The 13,341-nt window shown below is 33.3% G+C and overlaps 1 protein-coding gene across 1 annotated transcript in view; it reads right to left on the bottom strand.

Annotated features, from left to right (window-relative positions):
- Positions 1 to 463: 463 nt before the first annotated feature.
- LOC110038118 (cytochrome P450 709B2-like) overlaps positions 464 to 13,341 on the bottom strand; it is a 16,975-nt gene continuing 4,097 nt past the window's right edge. Inside the window, exons 3-5 of the mRNA XM_020742887.1 lie at positions 1,824 to 2,050; positions 1,370 to 1,736; positions 464 to 1,109 (exon numbers count right to left, since the gene is read on the bottom strand). Of these exons, the coding sequence (XP_020598546.1) occupies positions 678 to 1,109; positions 1,370 to 1,736; positions 1,824 to 2,050 (1,026 nt within the window). The 3' untranslated portion in view covers positions 464 to 677. The remainder of the gene's footprint in view (positions 1,110 to 1,369; positions 1,737 to 1,823; positions 2,051 to 13,341) is intronic.

The raw sequence follows: 13,341 nt of genomic DNA, 5'->3' as shown, positions 1-13,341 counted from the left end.
CGGTAGGTGAGCGGTAGGTGAGATGTGGTAGGTGGCGGTGCCACATTACAAAATTGCCCTTTTACCTTAGTTCATTAATTGGGGGTCAAAATAACATATTGAAATCCTGTTTATTTTTTATAACTCATGTCCTGAATTTGTAGTTGACTTGCAAATTGTTAATTATTTAAGATTTATTTAGCAGACTTTTTATGTCATCATCGAATCCTACTGATGTAATTGTGTGGCATGCTCATATCATTTGGTCACATGCACATAAGTAAAAGGAGATGTGTGCAAGATGAGATGCCTCATTAAAAATGATTTAGCAGAGTGTGCCCTGAAAAATGTCTGTAGGTCGAACCGAATATAGCAACCTTGTGTTTTTAGAGGCAACAAATTCATGATAATATATCCAAAAACAAAAAAATCTGAAAAAGATGGCATGTGTCATCTCCTTTCTTGACTACTCATCAATCGTAGGACCATCATTTTCCGTTTACCATTCTTTCTATGAGCATGAATGAGTTCTTAATTTAATATGTGCAAATTCAAACATTTTAAAGCTGTAACAACAGCGGCCAGCAAACTAAATAATAAAAAAAAAGTAATCTTTGGAATATGCTATTAAAAGTCTGATATCACAGTCTAATTATTGCAAAGTTTCGATGGCAAAATTAAGACATTATTGATACCCCTCATGCCTCCAAGGGTGTAAGGACAATCGGGAGCCCTTTCTGGGGCTGCAAGGTAATCCTGTCTGCAGGCATGTGTTTGTAATCTGGAGAAATTGTGAACGAGAACCGCTGCAGTATCATACAGAGCACTGTCTTGGCTTCCGTTAATGCAAAATTCTGACCGACACAGGCTCTTGGTCCAATGGAGAACGCCATCATTGCATTAGGATGCTTTGCAGCCTTTGAGACTCCATTCTCAAATCTTAGCGGATTGAATTCGTTTGCATCAGGACCCCATAATTCCTTGCTGTGATGAATAATGGCTATCGGAATTATTATGTCCATGCCTTTTGGTATCATCAGGTTACCCAGTTTTATATCCTTACGTGCTGTTCTAGCAATTACAGACACTGGACTGTATAGCCTCAAGACTTCAAAGATAACCATTGTCATCTGCAATAATCAGAACTTCAAAATATTTACGTAGCGAAGCAACAATGCAAGACATGTTTAAATATATTATAATAGAGGTTGTTCTCCGCTTGCCAAAATGACTCTGTTAAAAGTAATGTTTTAGTAAAATAGAAGAGCATTAACAAGAAATAAATGGTTGTTTTCACTATTGTCAATTGTTTTAGTATTATTTGTACGGGGAAAAATATATTAATACTGTTAAAACATGGAAGAAGAAAGTTTAAAAAAGATCTTTTTACCAATTTGAATTTGGTAATTTTATCTGGATCAGGAATTTGCTTTCCACATTCACTAAGCACTTCTTCTCTAAGCCTTTCCTGCCAATCCTGGTGTGTGCTCAGCAAAAACATTGTCCAGGTTAGTAAATGGGAGGTGGTTTCATGCCCAGCGAAGTAGAATGTCTTGCACTCATCTATAATCTCATCGATGCTCAAATTTGTTTCTCCTTGATTTCCTGTATTGCAAGCCTCCATCATAAGGCCAAGCAGATCATTTCCATAACCTTTTTCCTTGGAAGCTAATCTATTTTCTATGATGCTCATAAGGGTTCCTCTCAATTTCTTTTCAAGCTTCCATCTGTGCTTGTTATTTTCTGTAGGAAGATACCTGAAAAAAAGAAGGCAAAAGAAATATGTATGGCTATTTGAAGGCCGAGATAGAAGCAATTCATTGAGTGGAAAAGTTTTAAGTTACTTCTTTATAGGAAATTCTAATTTAAGAAAGGAAGCTAGAACGATCATTATAAGCTCTTTTTGTGCAAGAAAGACTTCTTTTCCAGCAGAATAGCTACTTCCAAAGGCTGTATGTGAGATAACATCAGCAGTTAGTTCCTGTAAATACATCCCAACTTCTACTTCTTTCTTGTCCTGCCACTGATCAAGCATTGATTTTGCACAATCTGCCATTGTTCTTGTCATTGTCTACACGTCATGACACCAAATATAAGTTTAAGGATAGACGAAAAAATACGATTATTTATAGAATGTTGTCAAATGATTAAATTAGCGCTTTATGAAAAAATGATGAAATAAAAATAATGATGATATTTGTACAATATGGCGACAAAAAATGCCTCTAAGATCAAAGCACCAACTGTTCTCAAAACAATTTAATTGTTTTCACTCCAGGTCGGCTCGCCCCAACTCATTAGCATTTCCCCAGCTTATAAGAAGTCAGATCCTCACTAAAGGCATTTGTCTAGTGCATCCGGACCAGATGTGTGCATGACAGCTCAGATTGCACAACGCGCTGTGAACAGCGACGTGGTACAATCCACACCTTCATCTGTACGTTCGGACGAGGGCGGTAATATTTCTCCATCTTGCAAGCCCCCACTAATTTATTATGTGACTCTAGCTATCGGCAATGGAAACTTCCATTGTGCTTGCCTATGCAACAATCAATGTGCACATTTCTAGAATCTTGATCACAATATTAATCTGTATTGATTAAAAGTTTTTATTTATTATTCTTTTATGACTTCACGAAACACATGAGAACCTATAAATAAGGGCCAATGGAAGCATGTACTGATATCTATAGTTTTGTACGTTAAGCTGTGATGAATAGAATCCTCAGAGCTTCCATGTCAAGATTGACCCCTCTACATATATTCTCATAAGTGCTCCAATCTTATAGTTCTTACTATTATGAATAACATGGCATCGATGGTCAAACTTAGATTCAAATTCCATGCAATTAAGATAAGCGTAGTTTCATCTCAAGAACTGGAAATCATATGCTATGACTAGTTGATCACAATAACTAAGAAGCACCCTATGATTATGTGGCTAAAATGAAGCTAATTGTAAATATTGAGGAGATGACTACTCAAATGATTCAAGGTTTCTTAGAATAAACCTCCTCATATATCCTTAAGAGCAACTCCTCATATATCCTTAAGAGCAAAAAAAAAAAAAATAAAATATTTTACTACATTACTTTGTGAAAACATTGTGCCCTGCAACTTTGCCCTCCTTGAAGGGCATAGATGAGGCCTTTCATCCCAACAATGACAAAGTTCGTCCCCTCACCTATTCAAGTTCAAAGATGAGGATTGCAACTTATAAATATAATTTATAGAGAAATTTTTTTAGTGCATCTCCCCAAGTAAAATTTATAATGTTAGAACTGAAATTTATTGATAAGGGGCAAATTTCCTCAGTTATACGCCCTCGCTTGAGTTGGCTATATTGCTGCTAAACATTAAAGACATTATCAAGCATTGCTATTTCTTTAATACCTTCAACTTGTAACCACTTTAATGGTTCTTTCTTCTCCTACTAGAGTTCATTGTCTATTTTTCATGCTCAAAAAGTTATTTATCATCCAGTTTTTCCAACTCCCACATGCCAATTAAATCATGCAAATGATGCAAGTTGTTTTGAGGTTCCAAAAAGATATATTAGATATCAATATATATGAATACACATTTGCACAGGCTGCCCTCACTCATGGCTTGTGGAGTGGATATTATATAAATACTTGATGTACAATAACCTAGGACATTGGTTGAATTGCTTGAATTTGCTACTACTCACATAAATACTAAAGAAACTAATAATATGGCTTAACAATGTCCACAACTTTCCCTAAGTTACAAAGAACAATATATAGTTTTCAGAAAGCCATAGGCCCATGTTGTGATGCAAATTGCTCCAAAAAAATGGATAGCCAGTTGAGAGGATATTGAATAGGAGATCACACCAAAGCCATCACTATCAACAAGGGAGAACTCACCCGTTTGAAAGGTCACTTAGGATCACTAACTTATTAGCTTTTTTTATGTGAAAAATAAAAGTCTCCAAGCAATGGATTTATAAAGAGCTTTTGCTGACCAACATTTATCAAATTGTTAAACCTCTATGATTTTTTGTGACAAACTAATGGAGGATATCCAAGATAAGGACTACTTTGAATAGCCATTTCTAAATAAAGTAAGAGTACATCTGGGGGACATATCTACTATTAAATCCATAAAAGCTATGAGCATGACACTGAGAATTAGTAGCAATTAGGAAACATGATAGAATTGTTGATTAAGGTTAAGAATCCGAAGTACTTTATTTTGGATAAAATTATAAGGACAAAGAGATAATAAGTAGAAGAATAGAAGAATTGCCTTAGTGAGCTCGTTTAAGATTACACAATATCTGCGGACTGCCGCAATGCATTTTACCAAAAATCATAATGAGGCTTATGCCTCATTGTTTAAATCGTAAGGGTATTCTACTTCTTGGATTTAGCTAGTGTCCAAAAACTTCTTTATTTTTTCTTCCAGAGTTGAGTCTACTGTTCAACATGTAACATGTGATAGTTGATGTTGTTCTCTACCACATCCATTTTTTCAGCAAAATAGTTAAATTCATCTTGGTACTCACATAAGACAGCGATCAAATCTTTTCTTGAACCATGCATCAAAGAGAGTGCTTAGTTAGAATAATTCACATGGTTCTATTTTAGTAAAAGTAACATTCTTAAGGACCTAATTCTTATTAGTGCTACCCCCTCATTATATTTTGAGTTGCAGAATCTTTTTCTACTTGCTTCTCCCTAATCATAGTTTGCAAGCATGTGATTTCTCCAATTCTCTTGTGATGGTTATCACTTCATCACTCCTTTGGAGTTTTATGATGAGGTGGTACATAGAGATGATTACTTTGAAGATTTAGAGTAATTGGCATCTAAAAATGGCATTATATGTTTCCATGGGGTTAAACCTAGCCATGAGCTATTTAAACATTTCCTCAAGTGATGGGGATAACTATTATTTCTAATAGTTTCTTCTTGAATAGAAATTTGTAAAGTGCACTAGAAATAGATAAAAAATTGAAAGGAATCCTTAAATCAATAAGGATGTTATAACTATTGCACAGTGATAACTATTGCATCATTATAAAGGTTATCCATAGTGGATAAATCTTCTTCATTAAAGGTGATGGGTGGCTAATTGGACATTCAACACCAAGAAAAATATCGAAGCATTTCTCTTGAGTGATTTCATTTAAGGCTTGCCTAGTGCGATGCCTCAATATTATCCCTAACATGTATGGTTGGAAAGACCTCGGGATGTTGATTGCATGGGTCTAATCTGGGTTGTTATTGGTCTCTTTGCCCAGCAATTTTACTTATGTCTAAACCACTACTTATGATTCTGCAAACTCCTTCAACTTTCCAATAGTGATCAACTGCTCAATCAAACTTTGGAGGTGATCACACTAAGTTTCATAGCAATTATCACACTAGTAGGCACAGTACCTTTTTGGAACATGTTATCTTGCTACTTTTATAGGCATGTGCTCAAAGAAATATTCATTATTTTAGATGACAATTTAGTAAGAAAAAATGAGAAAGAGAAAAATAGTTGCCTTTGTTTTAGTATTTTTCTTAAGTATAGAGAAATTTATTATAGAAAAACAAATTTGAACTATCAAAATTTTATTATAGAGAAATTTACATATATACCACACAATTCTTATGCATTTACATATCTAACATCTTAAATTTGATATTTACATTTATAATGTCGTGATATTAAAAGTTTATGCTTAATAAGATGTATCACTTTTAAAAAGCTAGTGATAGTGATATTTTTGATGTGATGTCAAATACTTGAGTGTTTTAAATTAGAAAGTCTTAAGTGTTAGATATGTAATTATATAAGACTTGTGTGGTATATATGTAAATGTCCACTGTTTTTTGACCAATCCATGAGCAAATATCAATGTAGGTTGTTATCAAACACCCATAGTTCATGGACAAAGAGCTCGTGGCCATTCATTTTTTTTGTTCATGCACTAATATCTTCTGCACGCCTCCTACCAGCTTCATCCCTTCTTCAAAAGATATCAACATCCCTTCTGCTCTTGGACGCTAGGATTTCAGCCACCAAGGTTGGACTATGATTCTCCTCCCCGATATTTCCTTCTTCCCTTCTTCTCCCATCACATCGTCGAGAGCAATGAATTGCTCGAGTGCCTGATATGAAGTATCGCAATCCTCTCACCTTTTTTTACCTTTTCTACGTAAATTTATATTTTATGTGTATGTTAGCCCCTAACAACAAAATCATGGAATGTTAGTGAAGTTCAATAGAGTGCAGAAATGTTGTTTTCAGCATCATGGCACCAAGGATAAGCCCCTAAGTGAATTTTTTTTAAGATAGCTCGATGCCTTAGCGCAACGCCTTTCCACCACCATAACACCCAAACTCACCACAGTGTTGGTCAAGATAGGTAAATGAGATAGAACTAGCTTCATTGTGCCAGTATCTTCAACACTCTACTGCCATCAACGCAAGCCTTAGTGATTTGGAGAAAGAGAAAACTAAGCAACAACACCATAAACCCAAGAGTCATAGCACTGCCAGCTAGGGCCTCATTTTCAGACAAGGAGAACTACAATTTAGAGCTAGTTGCACAATGTAATAACAACAAAACTATGATGCAAGGACCCCTAAGAAAATAAATATTTATAAATAAATTTCAAATTCATTGAGGGAAGAGATTTGTGAGGGTAAGAATTATAAAAAGGGAGTGTTGAGACTGTGAGTGTATTATTTCTTTAATTGGGTGGAGCAAAGAGAAGGATTCAGTGGAAGGGCTTGGGGTTTACAGAAATTACCAAGTTATAGCGTTTAATTTATTTCTTTTCTTATTTCAAACTTTCAAAACACAGTTTATCTTGATCAAATAGATTTGCTCTTTCTTATTTCTAGTTACACCATACTAGGATAATTTCACTTTCTCTTATGGATTTATGATTTTTACTTTAATATATTTGAATTATGTTTATATATTTTTAACTCTCAAAGTCAAATGTGAAGCTTTTTCATTTAATAATTAATATTTGTCATAAGTAATGTTTAAAATACAATTTATGTTTGATACATCAACAGTCTTTATTCACACAAGGTGACTCAAAATATAGCTTTAGGAAATAAACCTATTCTACTTGAAATTTGCAATTACTAGTAGAATATGCTTATTCCAATTTTGAAACACTATGGAGCATAGACATATAACCTTAGGATTTTTAAATATAGTGTTTATGGTTGTCAATAGAGATCTTAAATCAGTTTTTATCATGATTGATAACTACCATAATTAAAATTTTTTTATGTAAATATTTTATCAACTAGAATACATAGTATACTTTATCACATTTGAAACTACATAAAAATAAAAACATAAAATCATCTTTTCAAAATTATCACATCACTGAATAGACTAGTTTTATAAATTAGTGTAGTGACTTTTATTTACATACACCATTAATTTTTGTTCGAATAATTTTAGACTCATATCCATTATACAAAATACATGCACCTGCACTTGTATGAGCCCATGCATTTCTTGGTCAAGTAGTTGGCACCATTATTGATGAATTAATGGTGTATTCATGAACCTTGAAAGTGACACTAGAGGAAGGATCATAGTGATATTTAAAGTCTATTTTTCTATGTTTATAGTGTTTGTTATTTGTAACTATATTATAATTTTCATTATATTTTATATAGATATCATATCCCGACAAGCACCGCAACAATGCTTGATTGATGTCGCAACTCGGTTACTTTAATAGTGCCATATGGTTAGAGTTTAGTGCCATAGTGCTCATGAAAAATTATAATGTTGTGCATTTTTCTTTAAGTAATCTTATTATTTCATGATTTTATTATTATGTCTTCCAACTTTATTATAGTTAGTACAACTTATTTTTGTTTTGCTATGAATGCATAGGACACAACAATGTAATTTAGTATTGTTTGATCCTGAAATATAAAATAACATTGAAGTATAGAAAATAGAAAAAAGAACAAAAATTTAGAAGAATAAATAGTGAACCTAAAGGATGAACATGAAAAAACATGGCCTCTTAAGGATTTTACTAATCCAATGGAAGAAAGAATCCATTAGACATGTTATAAATCCCCAATACAGTAAATTTAAACTTGTCATCAATCAGATGAATCAAAATATTCAATTTGAAGGCTCAATTGGAAGAGTTGGTAATCTAAACATAACCATTTTCTTAGATTTTTATGATCTCTCAGATAATACCATTAGGTATAGATTATTCTCATTTTCCTTAAGGAATAAGGCTAAATTTGTCTCAACTCCTTACCCTCTAGTTTTATATCTGATTGGACAGATATAGCACAAAAAAGCTATGAAGCATTTTCCCTACTTTGAGACTGCAAAACCTAGATATTGCATTACATCCTTCACTAAATTAGCTTTGAAGAATGGAAAAGATGTAAGGACCTTCATAGAAAGTTCTCACACCAAGCTCTATCCCACCAGCTAATTATCCAATTTTTTTTTATGATGAGCTAGTGGGATTCTTGAGTTAAATTAAAGACTTTAGAACAGTAGTTGGTCATTATTATTTGTTCCTTTGATGAGACCTATAGTTAATAAAAGAGAAGGTAACCAACAACTTTTAGTTACCTTCTAACATAATGAACACTAAAAAGATAGCTAGTGTCTATGATGAAGATGTCTTAACTATCCTAACTTCCCAAGCAGTAGCAATTTCTAATAAATTAGCTCATTTAGGATTTAATTAAATACCATGAACACTTACAAGTGAGTATATTTCTTATGGAACAATAGATGACCATAGCATCTCTAATGTAGAGTTTCTAAAATTGATTAGTAACCGACCTAATAACTTAAACTCTAGCACATACAATTATGGTTGGAGAAATCATCCAATTAATAAATATACCATTAATAAAATATAGATCAAAATAAAAAGGTTTGTAACCAATAAAATCAAGAAGGTAACTCTAACAATCATAATAACAGCTTTTCAAATCACAAACCTAGTTATTATCATAAATTAACCTAAAATAATCAATTCAAAGAAAAGAAAATTTTGTATGACTTTATGGTGTAGATGAGAAATCATATACAAAGTCATGATGCAATAATTAAAAATATTTTAATTTAGTTAGAGCATTTATATAACTCATTAAGAAATAAACACTACCAAAAACACTGAGGTGAATCATAAGGATGAAGTTGTAGAACATTGCAAAGCTATTTCACATAGGAATGGAAAGGAATTGAAAAATTTACAAAATTCTATAGAAAGAGTAGAGGAGTATAGTGTTGACTTTGAACTTAGATATAAGCATAGTGATTTATACTATACTACAAAATTTAAGAGGAAGAATAAAGTAAAGAAGCCAATAGAGCTTTTTCCAAATATAAATAAAAAAATCTTGATCAACAATTTTTTTAAGGTTCTTAGAAGTGTTCAAGAAGCTTCCCATTTATATACCATGGCGCCAAGCTCTGGCACCTACGTGTCAGAAAATTACAAAATACTTCTAGAAGGGTGGTGCCTAAGAGCCGCAGTTGGGCGCCTAGGTACCAGAACTGACTTTCTATTATATTCAATGAATTTGGATGAATTTTGAAGAGGTTTTTGAAGTGACTTTTGTTGATTTTAAGAGCTTTATTTAAAGACATAAATGACTGTTCGAAAAAGGGGAGGCGGTTGTTAGTGATAAAGGGGGTTGGTGTGTGTGTGTGAGTCTTTGTTTTTGTATTTTGGAGTAAACTTGTAAGGAGAGTTGAAGATTCATCAAGGAAAATTCAAAGGATTTTCTTGGGGAAGAGTTTGAGATAAGTATTTTTTATTATCTTTAAGTTTGTTTTGTAACTTGAGTTTTAATATAATCATGTTTTGTTGGGTTATCCTCATGAAGTCTAAGTAATTTTCTTATCTTTCTCCTTATGAAGAGAATTAATCATGTGTAGGATCAAAATTTTTTAGAACTTCTCTTCTTTCAAACTTGTGATGTTTCGTTACTTCATGCTTCTTTTACATATTCGATCTGTCTAATTGGTATGTTAAAATTGGTTGTAAAACTATAATGTCCCGGGAGGGCTACATGTTCCTCAACTAGTAAGAATCAAATTAATTTGGTGGGAGAGAAGGTAGCCCATTGGTTAGTGCAAATAAATATGGAGATAAGATTTGATGGGAGTAAATTGGTGTTTCTAGAGTGACAGGATAGATTCTTACCAATTTGATTTAAAGTTTGAAACCATAGGAACAATTAGTCCTATAGAGAGGGCACTGTGGGTAATATGGAAGTGAAAGACTAGAACCTCTTCAACATAACCTGAGATTCTGAAACTTAAGTTTAGTTTAGTCAATGTTTTTTATGCACTCGGAAAAGGGTAAAGAATAAGTATGCTCTTATTTATCACAAAACTTCATTTAAACCTTTAAACATTTGATTCTTACACTGATTATAAACACATTGCTAGGAGGAAGACTCTTCATATAATTTGAACTCTTCTACACTTAGTTGTTATAGAAACATTTAACATTTTACTTTTAGTTTTATATTGATCTTATAGGTAGTAATTACTTCTTTTAATACATAAAATTCAACCTTATTTCCTAGATAATTATCTGTTGTTTTAAGTAGGAGTTTATTAAGGGTCTGTTTGGGGCAGCTGCAGCTTATTCAGCTTATGTCGATAAGCAGCTTATCTTGATAATCTGCTGAGGAGCAGTTGATCCAGATAAGCTGGCTAGCTGTTTGGTTTGTGCGTTTGGAAAACAACTGATTTGCAGTTGTTTGTGGATAAATGACTAGTTTGCCCCTGAACTGAATAAGTTGTTTAGTTGTTTGGTTACTGCGATTTGAGAACAACTGTTTTGCAGCTTTATGAGAAAAAAAAACCATTTCGGACACGTGCAGTGGAGATGTTTGCGACGGTAGTATTACATTTCATAAGTCTTTTACCTTTTTCTTTGTAAAGGTACACTCCTAATCTTTATTACTATTGATATAGATATCACTGACAACTTGATTCAAGTAAAAAGTAAGCCCAACAATAATTAAGAAAATACACATCATTAATACATCAATAATTACAACTCTAAAGATACATATTACTAACAACACACTCCATCCCTAATAATACCAAGAGAATCTGATAATATGCACCCTATATTTTAACCACCTTGAAAACAAACAACACTATACAAATTAATTTAAATTAAATTAAATCCAATCAAGTAGATGCGGAAATAATTTCTCTGGATCAAACAATGCTCAATGATTGCACTAACTCCACATGAAACCTATGCTCAATCAAAATATGAACAGAGCCACCCATCTCCAAGTAAATTAGTACTTAACATAAACTCAAACCAAAAAGAATGAGGGACATAAGGCCTATATTCATGAATAGTTGGGGACAAATAGTTTACTAGTTCCAGGAAGCTCAAATAAATAAATTTATCAATAGTAAGCAATACCAACAACTCCAATTTTGATTAAAAATCCTTACTCAAAGCCCATCAAAAATACGCCTTTAGGATGAAACACAGAAAAAAGAAATTTGATTTCACTTCATACACGCCGCTTTCCTAGTTACTTAAAAGCTCCTTCCTTTTTCACTTATGGCACACATCACAGCAAGAGCCATCCTAACTAGAAAGCCTAATGAAGGAGAATGTAATTCAAAAGGAGGATCACGCAGAACCGGAACAAATTGAAGAAGTAATTACCTTTGTCTTGCTTGTATCTCTTCAAGAGACTCCTTTTTTTATTTCTGTAGAATTGATTGCAAACACTTCGCCAAAATCACCCACTGCCCCAGTTTTCGAAGGCTCCGTGACAGAGGATGCGGAGGGAGGATCAGTGAGAGGAGACGAGAGGGAGGATCGGAGAGAGGAGAGAGGAGCGGAGGGAGGATCAGAGAGAGGATACAAGAGGGGCGACTTTTGGCTTTTGGTATAGGAGAAACGTAGGGCGAAGTCGCGAAGGCAATGGAGTAAACATGTAGAGGCCGAATGCGGATCGCAGGGGTATACCTGCGGTCCGCGTGTGGTAGAAATTAGAAAACACAGTTTGGAAAAACGCCCCTCAAACGCGCGAAACAAACACTAAGGCGGCATTTCTAAAATGCCGCCGCACTTCTAAGCTGCCCCAAACGGGCCCTAAGTCATTATAAAAGGGCTACAACTTTCCTGTGGGATCAATAATCAGGACTCTATTAGAGTCCGATATTGCTTGAATGATATATTTAGTTGCGTAGAACCCCCTAGTATGTAACTTTAAATCAAATTCTAAACTTTGTATCATATACATTTTGCACACTAGTTACTCAATATAAATTGAGTCAAAAATTTTTTCCATCTTTTGGGCAACTTAAATAAATTGTGTAATTGCATTTCGGGTCAGTGCTTCCCTTAAAAAGAGCGTGAGTGTGTTATTTACTAGGTTTAGTGAATTAAGGAGAAGGATTTTGGGGAAGGGCATGGAATTAAAACAATCACCAAGTTATGTTTTTTTATTTCTTACTTTTCTTATTTTAAAATTTATTACTGCACTTTATCATTATGAAATGGATTTGCTCAAGCTTATCTCAAATTATACCATGCTATGCTAAGTTTTCTTGCTTTTATGGTTTTATATATTTTTAAATAAATGAGTTTGATTTAGGTTTGATAATTTTTAATTTCATATGGAGGTAAAAATATGATAAAATGAAACTAGAATCCATACGAGATTTTATCACATTTGTAACTACAAAAAAATAATAAAAAAATAAATAACATTTTCTAGAATTGTCATATTTTTGGCAAGACCTAAATTTTTTAAATCAATGCATTAACTTTAGTGATCCCATGCAAAATTAGGATTAATAGCCTACACTATTTCAGCCATAAAGACTCACAAGTGAGTTTGTGGTAGGTGGTAACAACCTTCTCTCTAAATAATGTTCAGTCTACTATTTTTAAAATTGTAATCATCCTTTATTAACAAAACTGTCCTCTCGTGAATATGCATCCTTTCTCCAAAGGGATATAATTGAAACTTCTCATAAGTCAATCTTAAAGTATGTCGCATAAGGTGAACTATTCCACTTCTACTTCGATTAAAGTTGCTCTTCATAAGGCATATATGTGGATGCTCTGCCAGGAACAAAAAAGAAAGCAAAATATATTCCTCCACATAAATTTTGTTTTTTATGAGCTTCAATAACTCAGCTAAAGATGGTAGGCATTGCAAACCAAGTGCATAAAAGAAAAAACCTTTTCTCAGCCCTTAAGTGAATATACCATGGGAAATTACCAGATTTAAATCATTTTTTTTTAAAATATTCCTTTGAAAATAGGTTACAAAAGCCCCAAAAAGTTTCACCTAGCTTATGGGCAATTCATAGTAGCTCTT

Source organism: Phalaenopsis equestris, unplaced genomic scaffold (genome assembly GCF_001263595.1).
Source record: "Phalaenopsis equestris unplaced genomic scaffold, ASM126359v1 Scaffold231248, whole genome shotgun sequence".
In the NCBI taxonomy this organism is placed as follows: Eukaryota; Viridiplantae; Streptophyta; class Magnoliopsida; order Asparagales; family Orchidaceae; genus Phalaenopsis; species Phalaenopsis equestris.
This window is presented reverse-complemented; position numbering and strand designations above follow the sequence as displayed.